A 12,606-nucleotide genomic window follows, 5' to 3' on the forward strand; every position below is an offset into this window, starting at 1 on the left:
AAAATGCGCACAACCAGCACACAACGTTGCTGTAAAGCACAGGTCAAATAACTTATTTTTAAATATTTGATGTGGGAAGACACGTGTGAACATCCAACGCCATGCTCTGCACATTAACTGGCATTAATACTTTACAATACGATTCGTAATTCATATTGGCAAGCAACAGACGCATGCTGATGATGGGGTAACATCCCTGTGCTACCGTGCGAAGCTGCTGGGTGTAACGTCGTGGGTTCGAATCTCTTTCGAAGAGTGGTGACTGAAGTACATATTTACGCTTTTTCCTGCTGCTTGCCCGATCGACTGAAACACATTTTAAGATTCAAAACACACATTATCCCCCAACATACAAACAAACACACACATACACACACATACACACTAGTTTTTCTGTATTGCTGTACTTTCTTTACATTCCCATTCCAATCGGTTATCCATTTATACTTCATTGCTGCCCAAAAAGAAAAGAGGGAGAGATGTGCGTCCTTTTGCTTGTTGTGGGGGTTCGTGTGATCATCCTTTATGTTATCACGCCCTTCAATTCACACCCTGCCCCCCCCCCCCCCTTTCCTCCATCTTTCCATTGCATTGGTGTTTTTTAGTGCATTACTTTAGTGCCATATTTGCCATTTTCGCCCTTGTTTCCTTTTTGTCCTTGTGTCGCACACACACCCACATATCTCCCTCATCCAGTTTTGTAACCCAACTCGGGAACGGGAAACTGTAACCCGTAAAAGCTTTCCCAAAAACAAGCAAAAAAGTAAAGCCTTTGTTTACTCTTAAACGCGCGCGCGTGCGCTTACCTTAAGTTATAACACCATGCACCATTACACCTTTTCCCCTATTTCCATTCTACACCCTGCCTCCCTCCTTCCCCGATCTGCTTCCTTCTCTTTTTCCACCTTCTTTCCTTCACTGTGACGCTGTTTGCATCCCTTAATTGGAATTTGCCGACAAGGTTTAGTGTGTCCGATCTGCTAAGAACCCGCCGCTGCCTTTCCATTTACTGCTAGGGCGCCCCTTTATTGCCATTTTGTTTTCTTTTGTTTTGTTGCTATTTATCTTCAACCTCTCTGTCTCCCTCCCTTCAACGTGATAGTTTCTTTTTCTTCTTTTTTTTGTTGTGTTCTGTTCGTATTTGCTAAACGTTTGTTGTGTCGTTATTTATCAACCAAAAACCAAAAAAAAAAAAACAACAACAACAACCTCCCAACCAATCACAGGCGATCTGTGGCGTTATGCACGTGCCAGTATGTCAGTAGCCGGCATATTCCCCCCTATCTGTGATACACGCGATGGCCATCTGCTGTTAGATGGTTGCTATACTAATAATGTGCCAGGTAAATTTCTGCAAAAAAATCCCGCCTTTTTTAGTTTCTTTTTTTTTTTTGTTTTTTCCTGTATTTATCTGTTCACACAACACACACACACACACACACACACACACACACACACACACACACACACACACACACACAGAGCAGTCACTTTGTTTTTTGGTTGGTGTGTTTTGTGTGCGTATTATGTTTGCGAAACCATTTCAACATGTGTAGTACGTTGGACATCAAAGAATCTTAGTATCTTAGTACACTCAGTAAGCACAAACAAACACATTTATTGCAGTCCTCACTAGGTGATTCCCCCCCCGCCACAAGCCCTATCGCCACACCACTGTGTGTTTGAGTATTAGTGCGCGTTAGGTATGAGATAGAGCGTAGAGTTAGTTTGAGCAAGTCCGCCTAAGTACTGCACAAACTTTGGGGCGTTAGTCTAGTGGGGGTAAGCAAGGCGGCATCGGCCTTAGTACACACTATTTGTCAATCGGCTTCTAGATGGCCGCTGTCGTGTCCTACAAGCAGAGTCGGCTGGCCCCGCATGGGCTAGCAACAACGACGATTTGATCCCACTCTGGTCCTTCCTTATGGCAGCTGTTCGGTGGTATTGGGAATATACTAAGAGCATGGTGAGCTGCCCTTTACCACTACTAGGGCGTAGCTTCTTGGCTCATTGAGCAATGATGTCTGAAAACAACATAAAACACGACAAACATTACACAAGGCGAGAGAGACTTGGTACACTGAGGCACATGACAGAACACGAAAAACACCACAACACTAACACAACTACTAAGAGAGAGAGATATAAGATGAGAGAGCAGATAGGAGTGGGCGGAGTAGCGCTCCGTAATATACCGAACACGAATTAATCAAAAGGTAGCTCTGGGTGATGATTCTGGATGATAGAAGTAGCATATATTTTTGTTGTTGTTTTTGTTGTCAGCACACTTTCCGGGGGAAGCTGTTGTGTACTTTCTTTCTGCTTTCTTTTTCTTCCCTCTCTCTCTTTCTCTCTCCGCCTCTAGCCGACGTAATGCGAGCGCAGGGTGCCGCCCATATCATCGCGATCGACGTCGGTTCGCAGGACGACACCGATCTGACCGACTACGGGGACGACCTGTCCGGCTGGTGGTTGCTGTACAAGCGCTGGAACCCGTTCACCTCGCCGGTGAAGGTGCCGAACCTGCCGGACATACAGTCGCGCCTCGCCTACGTGTCGTGCGTGCGCCAGCTCGAGGTATGCTCCCCAGTACACTATTGATGGAAAAATGAAGTTTTCGTCGGAATCGATTCCGGCTAGCTCCGAAGTTTTACTGAAATTCCGGATGGTAGGTCCGGAATCAGTTTCCAGAATCGGCTCCGTAATTGTTTCCGGAATCGGTTCCGGATTCGGCTCCAGAATTGGATTCGGATTCATTATCGGTTCCGGAATCGGTTCCGGAATCGGAATAGGAATCGGTTCAAAAATCGGAATAGGAATCGGTTCCGGAATCGGAATAGGAATCGGTTCCGGAATCAGAATCGGTTCCGGAATCGGAATCGGTTCCAAAATCGGAATCGGAATCGATTCCAAAATGGGAATCGGTTCCGAAATCGAAATCGGCGCCGGAATCGGAATTGGTTCCGAAATCAGAAACAGCTTTGAAATTGGAGTCGGTGTCGGCATCTCCATAAGAATAGACCTTTGGATCCAATGATGCTACGTATTGATAACCTCAAAGAATCAAAGTTTACTTGTAAACGATCCATTCTCATGGAGATTCCAGGACTGATATCGCTTCTGAATATTCTTATTTGAATTCAAGAACTGATTCTCGTTCCGGAGCTAATTCCAATTCTGGAGTCAATTCTGATTCTATTACCGAAGCAAATTCCGGTTACCATGTCGATTCGGAGTCCGGAGCCGATTCCAATTCAACGAACACCACTACAGTACATCGCTTGAAGCGATCAACGAATAAAACAAAATGCAACGTGCCCTAATGCTGTTGTTCCTCATGTGTGTATGTAGGAGGTGAAGAAGAGCGACTACTGCGAGTACATACGGCCCCCGATCGACCAGTACAAGACGCTGGCGTTCGGCAGCTTCGACGAGATCAAGAACGTCGGGTACGAGCACGGCAAGGCGTACTTCCAAAGCATGGCGGAGAGCGGGCGGCTGACACGCTTCAACCAGTGGTCGGTGCATCCGATCCCGAAGAAGGCAACGCACTCGCTGAATGAGTAAGTCCTTGGCAGGAGATTCGTTGTTTTGCTGCTTTTTTCTAACTCTCTCTCTCTCTCTCTCTCACTTTCTCGCTCGCTGTTGCTTCCAGGTACTCGTTCGTCGATCTGGCGCAGATCGTGTGCAAGGTGCCGGAAACGTACCCGGAGCGGGGCTACTCGTCCAGCGAGGACGACTACTACGACGGGTACGCGTCGGAACCGTCGAGCATGCCGCTGAAGAAGGGCTACAACATGCCGCTGATGCGGTCGGCCGGTTCGCTCTCGCTCTCCGACAACGATATGGACTCGGACGAGCTGGAGATACCGCGCCCGTTCAAGCCGCTGCCGGGCAACCGGAATCTACCGGCGTCGGCAACGGCAGCCGGCACCGATGGGAGCTCCGGCGACGGCAAGAAGCCTTTAGATTAGGGTTATTTTTTTTCTCACTCTCTTTCTCTCTTACTCGCTCGCTTTTGTTTGCGTTCTATTCGTTCTCCGTACGTGTGGTTGTAGTTGTAGTAAGCCCGTAGCAGTAGCGTAGCGTTAGCTGCCACACGGATGCAATCGAGTTCCCGTTTTGCGAATCAGAAGAATTCAGCTATTTGTGAAGCGTTTCGTCCTGTTTGATTACGGATTTTGGTTATGTTCGGACCATCCATATGGAGATAGACATTTTGGTTTGGTTTTATTTGAAATTCAAAAAAAAACAATCATGAATAGCAGAAACACACACCCACAGAGACCGACAGAGAATTGTAGTGGAAATATCGGGAACAAGGGCAGAGAGGAGCCTGTGCTTTGCTTATAATAAACTCGAACGAACGAGTAGAACGACGTGTGTATAGCCGTATAGAAAGCATACAAAGACAGAAATCGAATACAAACACACACTCAAATCATAACGTAGCGGGGAGGAGGGAGTAGCCTTTATTGCAACTGTTGCAAACACACGAAACACTCATCCTCAACCAATGCCCAAAGATAATTGTAATAAAACTCCGCCAAAACACCGCACTGGTGCGCCCGCTCCCGCGGGGGCCCGTTCCCGTTCGTTGCAATAAATTACGCGCGCGTCTCCCCGTTTTTAAAAAAACAATGCTTAGCTATAATTGTATAATTAGGAGGTTCGTTTTTTTTTTTTTGAGTCATTGTCAATGTGTGCAATTTTCTGCACCATCATCATGCCTAGCCGCGTGCCACGGTTTCCGAAACATTCCGAGCCCCCGCAAGACAGCTGCGAATTGAATGAATATTCGGACGGCGGAAGAGACGTGCAAGCGCGCGTGTTTGTGCGTGGATAATCAGTCTCAATCGAAAACACTCTCATCACGCAGCTAGATAAGCGCTGTACGGCTGTAACAGACAGAGTGTTGATTGTAAGAAGTATCTTTTTTTTTTTTTGGTTGCTCCCTTCGCGTTGTACCATGGTCCCATTTTTCTATCACAAGGCCGTTGCCGCTGCCTAACCTAACCCAAATTCGGCCGGCGATGGCCGGCCCTCGTGCACTGCGCGGCGCATTCGATTGGCACGCATGTCACGTGTCTGTGCCGCTCGGGGCATGCCTGTTAGTGACGTGTTGATCGGGCGGCACTAATAGGGCCCTTTTTAACTATCCTCCCGTTCCGCGCTACTTCCCCGTACTCATGCTGCCCTTTTGGCTTAGGTTATTATACCTACACGCCACGTGTTGTTGTGCTCTGCCGGGGTTGTGTTACCAGCTCAGCTGGTACGGTTGCCGAGAAGGCCGAGCGCGTCACCGTTTGACGCTCGTTTGCCGCGCAACACAGTTGGGAGGGGGCGGGGGCAGAACGGCCCAGTCTTAAGTTTATTAGTTTCCCGGTCGGTTATCGTCGCGGACGATAAAAACAGACAATCTTATTTGTTCTGTATCTCTGCCGTACCTGCCAATACGCGGGTGATAAGTTTGCTCATTAGCTGTTAGTGACAAACACACACACACACACACACACACATATGCTCTCTCTTTCCGCTTGGTACAGCTGTGAACGCCCCGAAAAATGTGCACCTACTACCTGGTTTACTTCGTCACGCTCACGCCGGTGCCGTTTGGTATCGTTTATCACGTTTTTGTGCGCTGTCCTTGCAAAAGAGCACAAAACAGCAGGCTGCTACAACGTTGCGCACATTTTGCACAAACTCTTGCGTAGAGCTGTGTGCCCTTACTTTCGTTGGAAGACTTCGGGTGAGAAGTGACATATTCGCAACTCTGTGTAGATATTAGAATCTTCGCGTTGTACGTGTGTCTTCAGGCCCATGGAAGAGTACTTGCTATCCCCAGGCTCATCAAGCGTACTTGCCTTGTTGGTTTTCAATAGCGTTAGGTGGTTCTTCATAATTCTCGAGGTTTTTCATATCGCTCTGCCTAATCAGTAAAATACATTGCTACATCTTGGGCCTCATCAAAGCTTGCTATGTCTGATTATAAGAACTTGTATGTATCTTCATGCCCTTCAAGAGCAATTTAGATGTCTGTCATCAATAACTTTTCTTGGTTCACAATAAGAGATCAAAGCTCATCATCTTGCTATGTCTGTCTTTCGGAACATGTGTGTCCGTGTGTGTGTGTGGCCCATCGAGAGTAATTGCTATGCTTGTTTCCAGGAACTTTGCTATGTCTTCAGAATTTGCGAGGTCCGTCATCTTGGTCTGCCAAGTGAGTAAGAAACGCTTCAATATCTTGGACCTCATCAAAGCTTGCTATGCCTGACCATAAGAACTTGTATGTATCTTCAGGTCCTTCTGGAGTTATTTCTATGCCTGTTATCAAAAACTTGTCTTGATCAAAGATCAGCATCTTGCTATGTCTGGCTTTAGGAACTTGTGGGTCAGGCCCATCAAGAGTTCTTGTTATGCTCGTTTCCAGGAACTTTGCTATATCTTCAGAATTCCCGAGGCTCATCACCATGGTCTGACTAATGAGTATGAAACGTTTCAACATCTAGGGCCTAATCAAAGCTTGCTATGCCTGATTCTAAGAGCCTGTACATATCCTCAGGCCCTTCAAGAGTAATTCATATGTCTGTTATCGATAACTTTTCTCGATAGACAATTCGAGATCAAAGCTCAGTATTTTGCTATGCCTGTCTTTAGGAACTTGCGTGTCAGGCACACCTAGAGTAATTGCTATACTGGTTTCCAGAAACTTTTCTATGTCTTCAGAATTTGAGAGGTTCATTATCTTGCTATACCATTTCCACGAGTAAGAACGTTTCAACATCTTGGGCCTCATCAACGCTTGCTATGCCGGACTATAACAATTTGTATGCATCTTCATGCCCTTCAAGAGCATGCTTGTTTCCAGGAACTTTGCTATATCTTCAGAATTCCCGAGGCTCATCATCATGCTCTGACTAATGAGTAAGAAACGTTTCAACATCTTGAGCCTCATTAAAGCTTGCTATGCCTGATTCTAAGAACCTGTACAAATCTTCAGGCCCTTCAAGAGTAATTTCTTGAGTCTGTTATCAATAAATTTTCTTGATAGATAATTAGAGATCATAGCATCTTGCTATGCTTGAAGTTAAAAAAACATGTCAAGAACGCCTTAGTCCTTTGATCCTATCGGCCCAGAACCGGATGTTGGAAAAGGCATTGGATATGGAGACGAACGAAATATCTGACACCGAATTAGGACACATCTGTAACATCTAATCTTACTGTGGAGTTGGGACCAGTAGGATCACCTGCCTGGATCTTCGCGCAAATGGTGCTGTGAGGAAAGTTCTCCTTCTCCGATCGATCGTTAGGTGCGCGTGTCCGAAGAGCTGCGCAGTTCGGGCTGCCGTGTGAGTACAGCATGCGACTGTTGTACCGCTGCTCATCCTGATAATCCCTGCGCCATACAAGTGCCATACGCCGCCCGCTTGCTTGCAAAGGGGTGAGCTGAGACGATGGCTCATCGTTTCCGCACGCTAGAGACAGCCCACCACCACCCCAAACACGGCACAGACAGAATTCCGGGGAAAAAAAGATTAGTTTGTTTCCTGGGCAATGGGCACTACACCCCCACCCCCACCGAAAGGGTCGTGTTTGTTGCACCGTGTGCCCTGTCCGGCACAAACAGAAGGCGAAGGTGGAGCCCGGTTATCGTTGTTGCTAATTTCGCACTTACGGGGCCTTTTATTGCCGGGTGTTTATCAGGCGCAGCGGAACGGTCCGGATAATTTGAGAGTCCGCTAGCGGAGGGCGCGCGGAGAAGAGTGGCTGACTTCATTCACCTCGCCGGTTTCTCGAATTTCTCGCCGGCCAGCTTTTATGGCAACGCTGCGCTGCGGCCTGGGGCGCGTGATAAACAGGTGCTGATGTTATCCCTATAAAAACTACATCCGATATGTACGACGGAATTCAGTGCAGCGCGAACAGACAACCGATACGCACAGGTTCCGCGGCAGGAAGGTGGTTTTCGATTTGGAAGTGAGCTAGCGTGTGTGTGTGTGAGAGAGTGCCAAGTGAGAGAGGGCGGATAGAACAAATAAAAAAAATAGACAGAACGATGCGTCATTCGCTGATGCCGACAGTGATTGGGACAATTTTGCTGGTGGTGGTACCGCTAGTGGCCCGCTCGCAGGAGCTGGCGGCAGTGAGTGGTGCAGCAGTGCGGTGCGAAACGGTCGGCACGCTTCCGGCCGACGAGACGGACCGGTGCAGTGGCGCGTACTATCGCTGTGAGCTGCGACCAACGGACAGCGTGCCGGTTCCGGTCGCTGCGCAATGTCCCGACGGGCGCGTGTACTCGCGCGAAGCGCACCAGTGCGTGGACGCGGCGACGGTCGGGTGTGGCGGCATTCCGCTGGCCGGGCCGCGTGAGGTCGGCTTCCAGTGTACGTCCAGCGGCAGGTTTCCCGATCTGGACGCGCCCGACTGCAAGGCGTACTTTCTGTGCACGAAGAACACGGACGGTTCGCTGATACCGGCCCGGGTGACCTGCCCGGGGACGACCATCTTTTCGCCGGAAAAGATGTCGTGCGTTTCGTCGCCGCCCAATGTGTGCCCGCAGGCCACGACGACGGTGCCGCCGCCGGGCACAGCCGTCACGCCCGGACCGTTCGTGTGTCCCGGCGAGGGCCGGTACGCGAACGAGCAGTCGCCCGACTGCCAAACGTACTACCTCTGCCTGTACTCTGGGAGCAGTCTGGTGGCGCAGCTGACGCGGTGCGCCTCCTCGATGGTGTTCTTTCCGGCTGAGGGCAGATGCGTTTCCTCCGACCAGTACAGCTGCCCGAATCTGGTGACGCCGTCACCGACGGTCCCGACGACGACTTCAACGACGTCGCAATCAACGCCTGAGCCATCAACGATCATCCCGCTGACGACGCCAGGGTCTGCAACTCCTGAGCCAACGCCTGAACCTTCAACCAATATCCCGCTGACGACGCCAGGTTCTGGAACTCCTGAGCAAACGCCTGAACCTTCTACAAATATCCCGCTGACGACACCAGGTTCTGCAACTCCTGACCCAACTTCCGAACCATCAACGAATATCCCGTTGACTACACCAGGCTCCACAACTCCTGAGCCAACGCCTGAGTCATCAACGATCATCCCGCTGACGACACCAGGCTCCACAACTCCTGAGCCAACGCCTGAGCCATCAACGATCATCCCGCAGACGACGCCAGGCTCTGGAACTCCTGAGCCAACGCCTGAAGCATCAACAATTATACCGCTGACGACACCAGGTTCTGCAACTCCTAAGCCAACGCCAGAACCATCAACGAACATTCCCTTGACTACGCCAGGCTCCACAACTCCTGAACCAACGCCCGAACCATCAACAAATATCCCGTTGACTACACCAGGCTCCACAACTCCTGAGCCAACGCCTGAGTCATCAACGATCATCCCGCAGACGACACCAGGTTCTGCAACTTCTGAAGTGACGCCCGAACCTACAACAAACATTCCCCTTACTACACCAGGTATGTGTCTAGTAGTGGTGGGAAAAATGAAGTTTTCGTTGGAATTAATTCCGGATGAGCTCCGGATCGAGAAATTCTTCCGGAATCGGCACCGGCATTGGAATTGGATCCAAAATCAGAATCGGCTTTCAAATCGCAATCGGTTTTGGCATCTCCATAAGAATAGGCCTTTGGGTCCAATGATGCTACATATTCAAAGAATCAAAATTTACTTGTAAACGATCCATTCTCATGAAGAGTCCAGGACTGATATCGCTTCTGAATATTTTTCTGGAGTCAATCCTGATTTCGTTACTGGAGCAAATTGCGATTCCAAGATCGGTTCCGATTCCGAAGCTGACTCCGAAATCGGATCGATTCGGAGCTCCCACCACTAGTGTCCAGGTCTTCCAGCAACTGTTGAAGCAATTTCCCAATCAATTCCTAATACACCATTTACATTGTCAGGTATGACGTCATCCTCAACTGGTGCAGAGTTAACACCTGAGCCAACAACAAACATTCCGCTAACAACGTCTGGCCCAGGCTCGACTGCAACAACTCCTGAGGCAACGCCTGAGGCCACAACGAAAATCCCGCTGACGACACCAGGCACTGGAGCAGCCTCAACCACCAACTTGCCGCAAACAACGCCCGATGAAGGCCCATTTCCGACAACTCCTGCACCAACTGCCGAGCCAACGACGGCCATCCCGTTGACCACGCCGGGCGCAGTCACGCCAACTACACCGTCCGTGCCGGTACCGACCACAACAACAACTCCCGAGCCACGGACGGACCTCCCGCTGACTACGACGCCGGGTCTTGAACCGTCCTCAACGACGACCGATGCCGCCACCACCACGACCACCGACAGTGTGGACGGGACGGATACGACCGACCGATCCGACGCTACCGACGGCCCAACGAACACATTGCCCACCACCACCACCACGTCCGGCGCGTTCCAGTGCCCGAACGAGGGCCGCTTTCCGAGCCCGGACGCCACCGGCTGCGAATCGTACGTGCTGTGCGTGCGCAACAGCCTCGGCACGCTGACGCCGCTCCAGTTCACCTGCCCGCCGACCACGATCTTTTCGCCGTCCCGCGCCATGTGCGTGTCGGCGGCCCTGCACGCGTGCGGGCAGGAGACGACCAGCGTCGCGCCACCGGCCACGACGACCTCGACCGTACCGCCGCCGCCCCCACCGACGCCCACCCCGTTCCAGTGTCCGGACGTGGGCCGCTTCCCGAATCCCGACTCGCTCTACTGCAAATCCTACTACCTCTGCCTGTACAGCCTGGCCGACGGCAACACGAATCTGATCAGTGTGGAGCTGAGCTGCCCCACTGGCGCCATCTTTGCCACGGACGCGAGCCGCTGCGTCAAGGCGGAGGGCTACCGGTGCGGGGTGGGCGGCGGCGCTACCACTGCCGGTCCGGAGACGACCACGACGGCGGCGACGACGACGACGACGACGACCACCACTACGACCCCTGCGCCTACTACGACCACGCTCGGGCTGGAGGGTGCGTGCCGGACGGCCGGCAAGTTCCCGACCGGGGTCGACTGCCGCTCGTACCAGTTCTGCGTCCAGCTGCCGTCCGGCGACCTGGTCGAGTTTATCTTCCAGTGCCCGGGCACCACGCAGTACGACGAGCAGAAGCGGGCGTGCTCGGACCGCTACGTGTGCACCCGCGGCCTGATGTGATGGCACTCCCTTCATCTCCCTCCTCTTCCCTCCCCAATTGGTGACACGCTGTAATTAGGTGTTTAGCTGGTTTTTTCTTCTTCTTCTGTGCTGTGCTTTCGCTGCGCACCCCAAGGTGACCTGGTTTGAGTAATAAATTATTTTACGCTGTGCAACGTGTCTGTCTGTTTGTGTGTCACAGTGGCTCATCGCTTCCTGCCAGCAATTTTGGGTAGAATGTTAAGACTTCTTGGAGGCGTCATTGAGTATTATTCAGTGTGAATGTTTCCAAACTCTTCTACGACGTTGAGTGGGGTGTTATCTCTCAGGCGCCAACAACCCCAACCGACGAGTGCAATCAATTTGTCCCATGTTGATTGTCTGAAATACTTACTTTACTTGTACGGCGCTACAACCGCTTTGCCTGGTCTTGGCCTGCCTCAGGAGTGTCCGAAACTGCTCACGGTCTCGCGCCTTCGTCTGCCAGTCCGTTATCCCGGCCTTAATGGCGGACGCCTCCACGCCATCTTGCCACCTCAATTTGGGCCTACCACGCCTCCTCTATTCTTTTGGACGGCCTAAAAAGACTTTAGCCTTGCGGAGCTTAATACGCTGTACGACAGTGTGGTCGCCGTACATCTCGTATAACATTGTCCTTCCAGACATACGGGGCCAAATATACTTCTGAGCATCTTTCTCCCGATCGCAACTGAGGGTTTCGTCAGATTTGGACAGTGTCCATGTCTCAGAGGCGTATGTGAGTATCGGTACTATTTAGGTACTATATAGTCCCAGCTTCGTCCGTTCGCGGCAGGTTCTTTGAGGTGAACTGATTTTTCAGACTGTAGAATGACCGGTTGGCAGCCAGCATCCTTGCGCGCAACTCAGCTTTGACCCTAGATAGGTGAATTGTGGGACGACTTCAAAAGTACGTTCACCTATTTGTACGTCACGCCTACGTAGGTTCTGGTTATATATTGGTAGGTCCGCTGATGTTGCCACCATCAATTTGGTTTTTGCCTCGTTTATCTGCAATCCGAGGCTCTCTGCCGTCTGTTCAATCCCCTGGTAGGCTTCTGCTACATAGGAGAGCCGCATACCAATAATGTATATATCATCAGCGTATGCCAGGATCTGGGTTGACTTGTCGAGGATAGTTCTCGAAGTCTCGGATGACCCTCTATAGCGCCAAATTGAATAGGAGACAAGCAAGAGCGCCCCACTGGCGCAGATCTTTGGTGGTAGCAAAATGCCCTGAGAGTCCCATCCATCTACCTTCACCTGGCAAGTGACGTTGGTCATAGACATTCTAACTTACCTTATTGGTTTAGCTGGAATTCCAAATGAGCTCATAGCGTCGTACAGTTTTACCCTGGCTATGCTATCATATGCGGCTTTGAAGTCAATAAAGAGATGGTATGTGTCGTTTCTGTATTCACCCATCTTCTCCA

General features: G+C 50.6%; 2 protein-coding genes across 2 annotated transcripts in view; both read left to right on the plus strand.

Moving 5' to 3' along the window:
• LOC121589607 (neuropathy target esterase sws) overlaps positions 1-4,658 on the plus strand; it is an 11,718-nt gene extending 7,060 nt beyond the window's left edge. The window contains exons 10-13 of the mRNA XM_041908670.1: positions 1,103-1,343; positions 2,366-2,577; positions 3,352-3,563; positions 3,656-4,658. Coding sequence (XP_041764604.1) covers positions 1,103-1,343; positions 2,366-2,577; positions 3,352-3,563; positions 3,656-3,974 — 984 coding nt within the window. The 3' untranslated portion in view covers positions 3,975-4,658. The remainder of the gene's footprint in view (positions 1-1,102; positions 1,344-2,365; positions 2,578-3,351; positions 3,564-3,655) is intronic.
• A 2,897-nt stretch (positions 4,659-7,555) lies between these two features.
• Positions 7,556-11,326, plus strand: LOC121588032 (mucin-2-like). The gene is made up of 2 exons (XM_041905530.1): positions 7,556-9,485; positions 9,933-11,326. The coding sequence occupies exons 1-2, from the start codon at positions 8,060-8,062 to the stop codon at positions 11,174-11,176; spliced, it is 2,670 nt and encodes an 889-aa protein (XP_041761464.1). The 5' UTR covers positions 7,556-8,059; the 3' UTR covers positions 11,177-11,326.
• The last annotated feature ends 1,280 nt before the right edge of the window (positions 11,327-12,606 follow it).

The sequence above is a fragment of the Anopheles merus genome, chromosome X (genome assembly GCF_017562075.2).
Source record: "Anopheles merus strain MAF chromosome X, AmerM5.1, whole genome shotgun sequence".
In the NCBI taxonomy this organism is placed as follows: domain Eukaryota; kingdom Metazoa; phylum Arthropoda; class Insecta; order Diptera; family Culicidae; genus Anopheles; species Anopheles merus.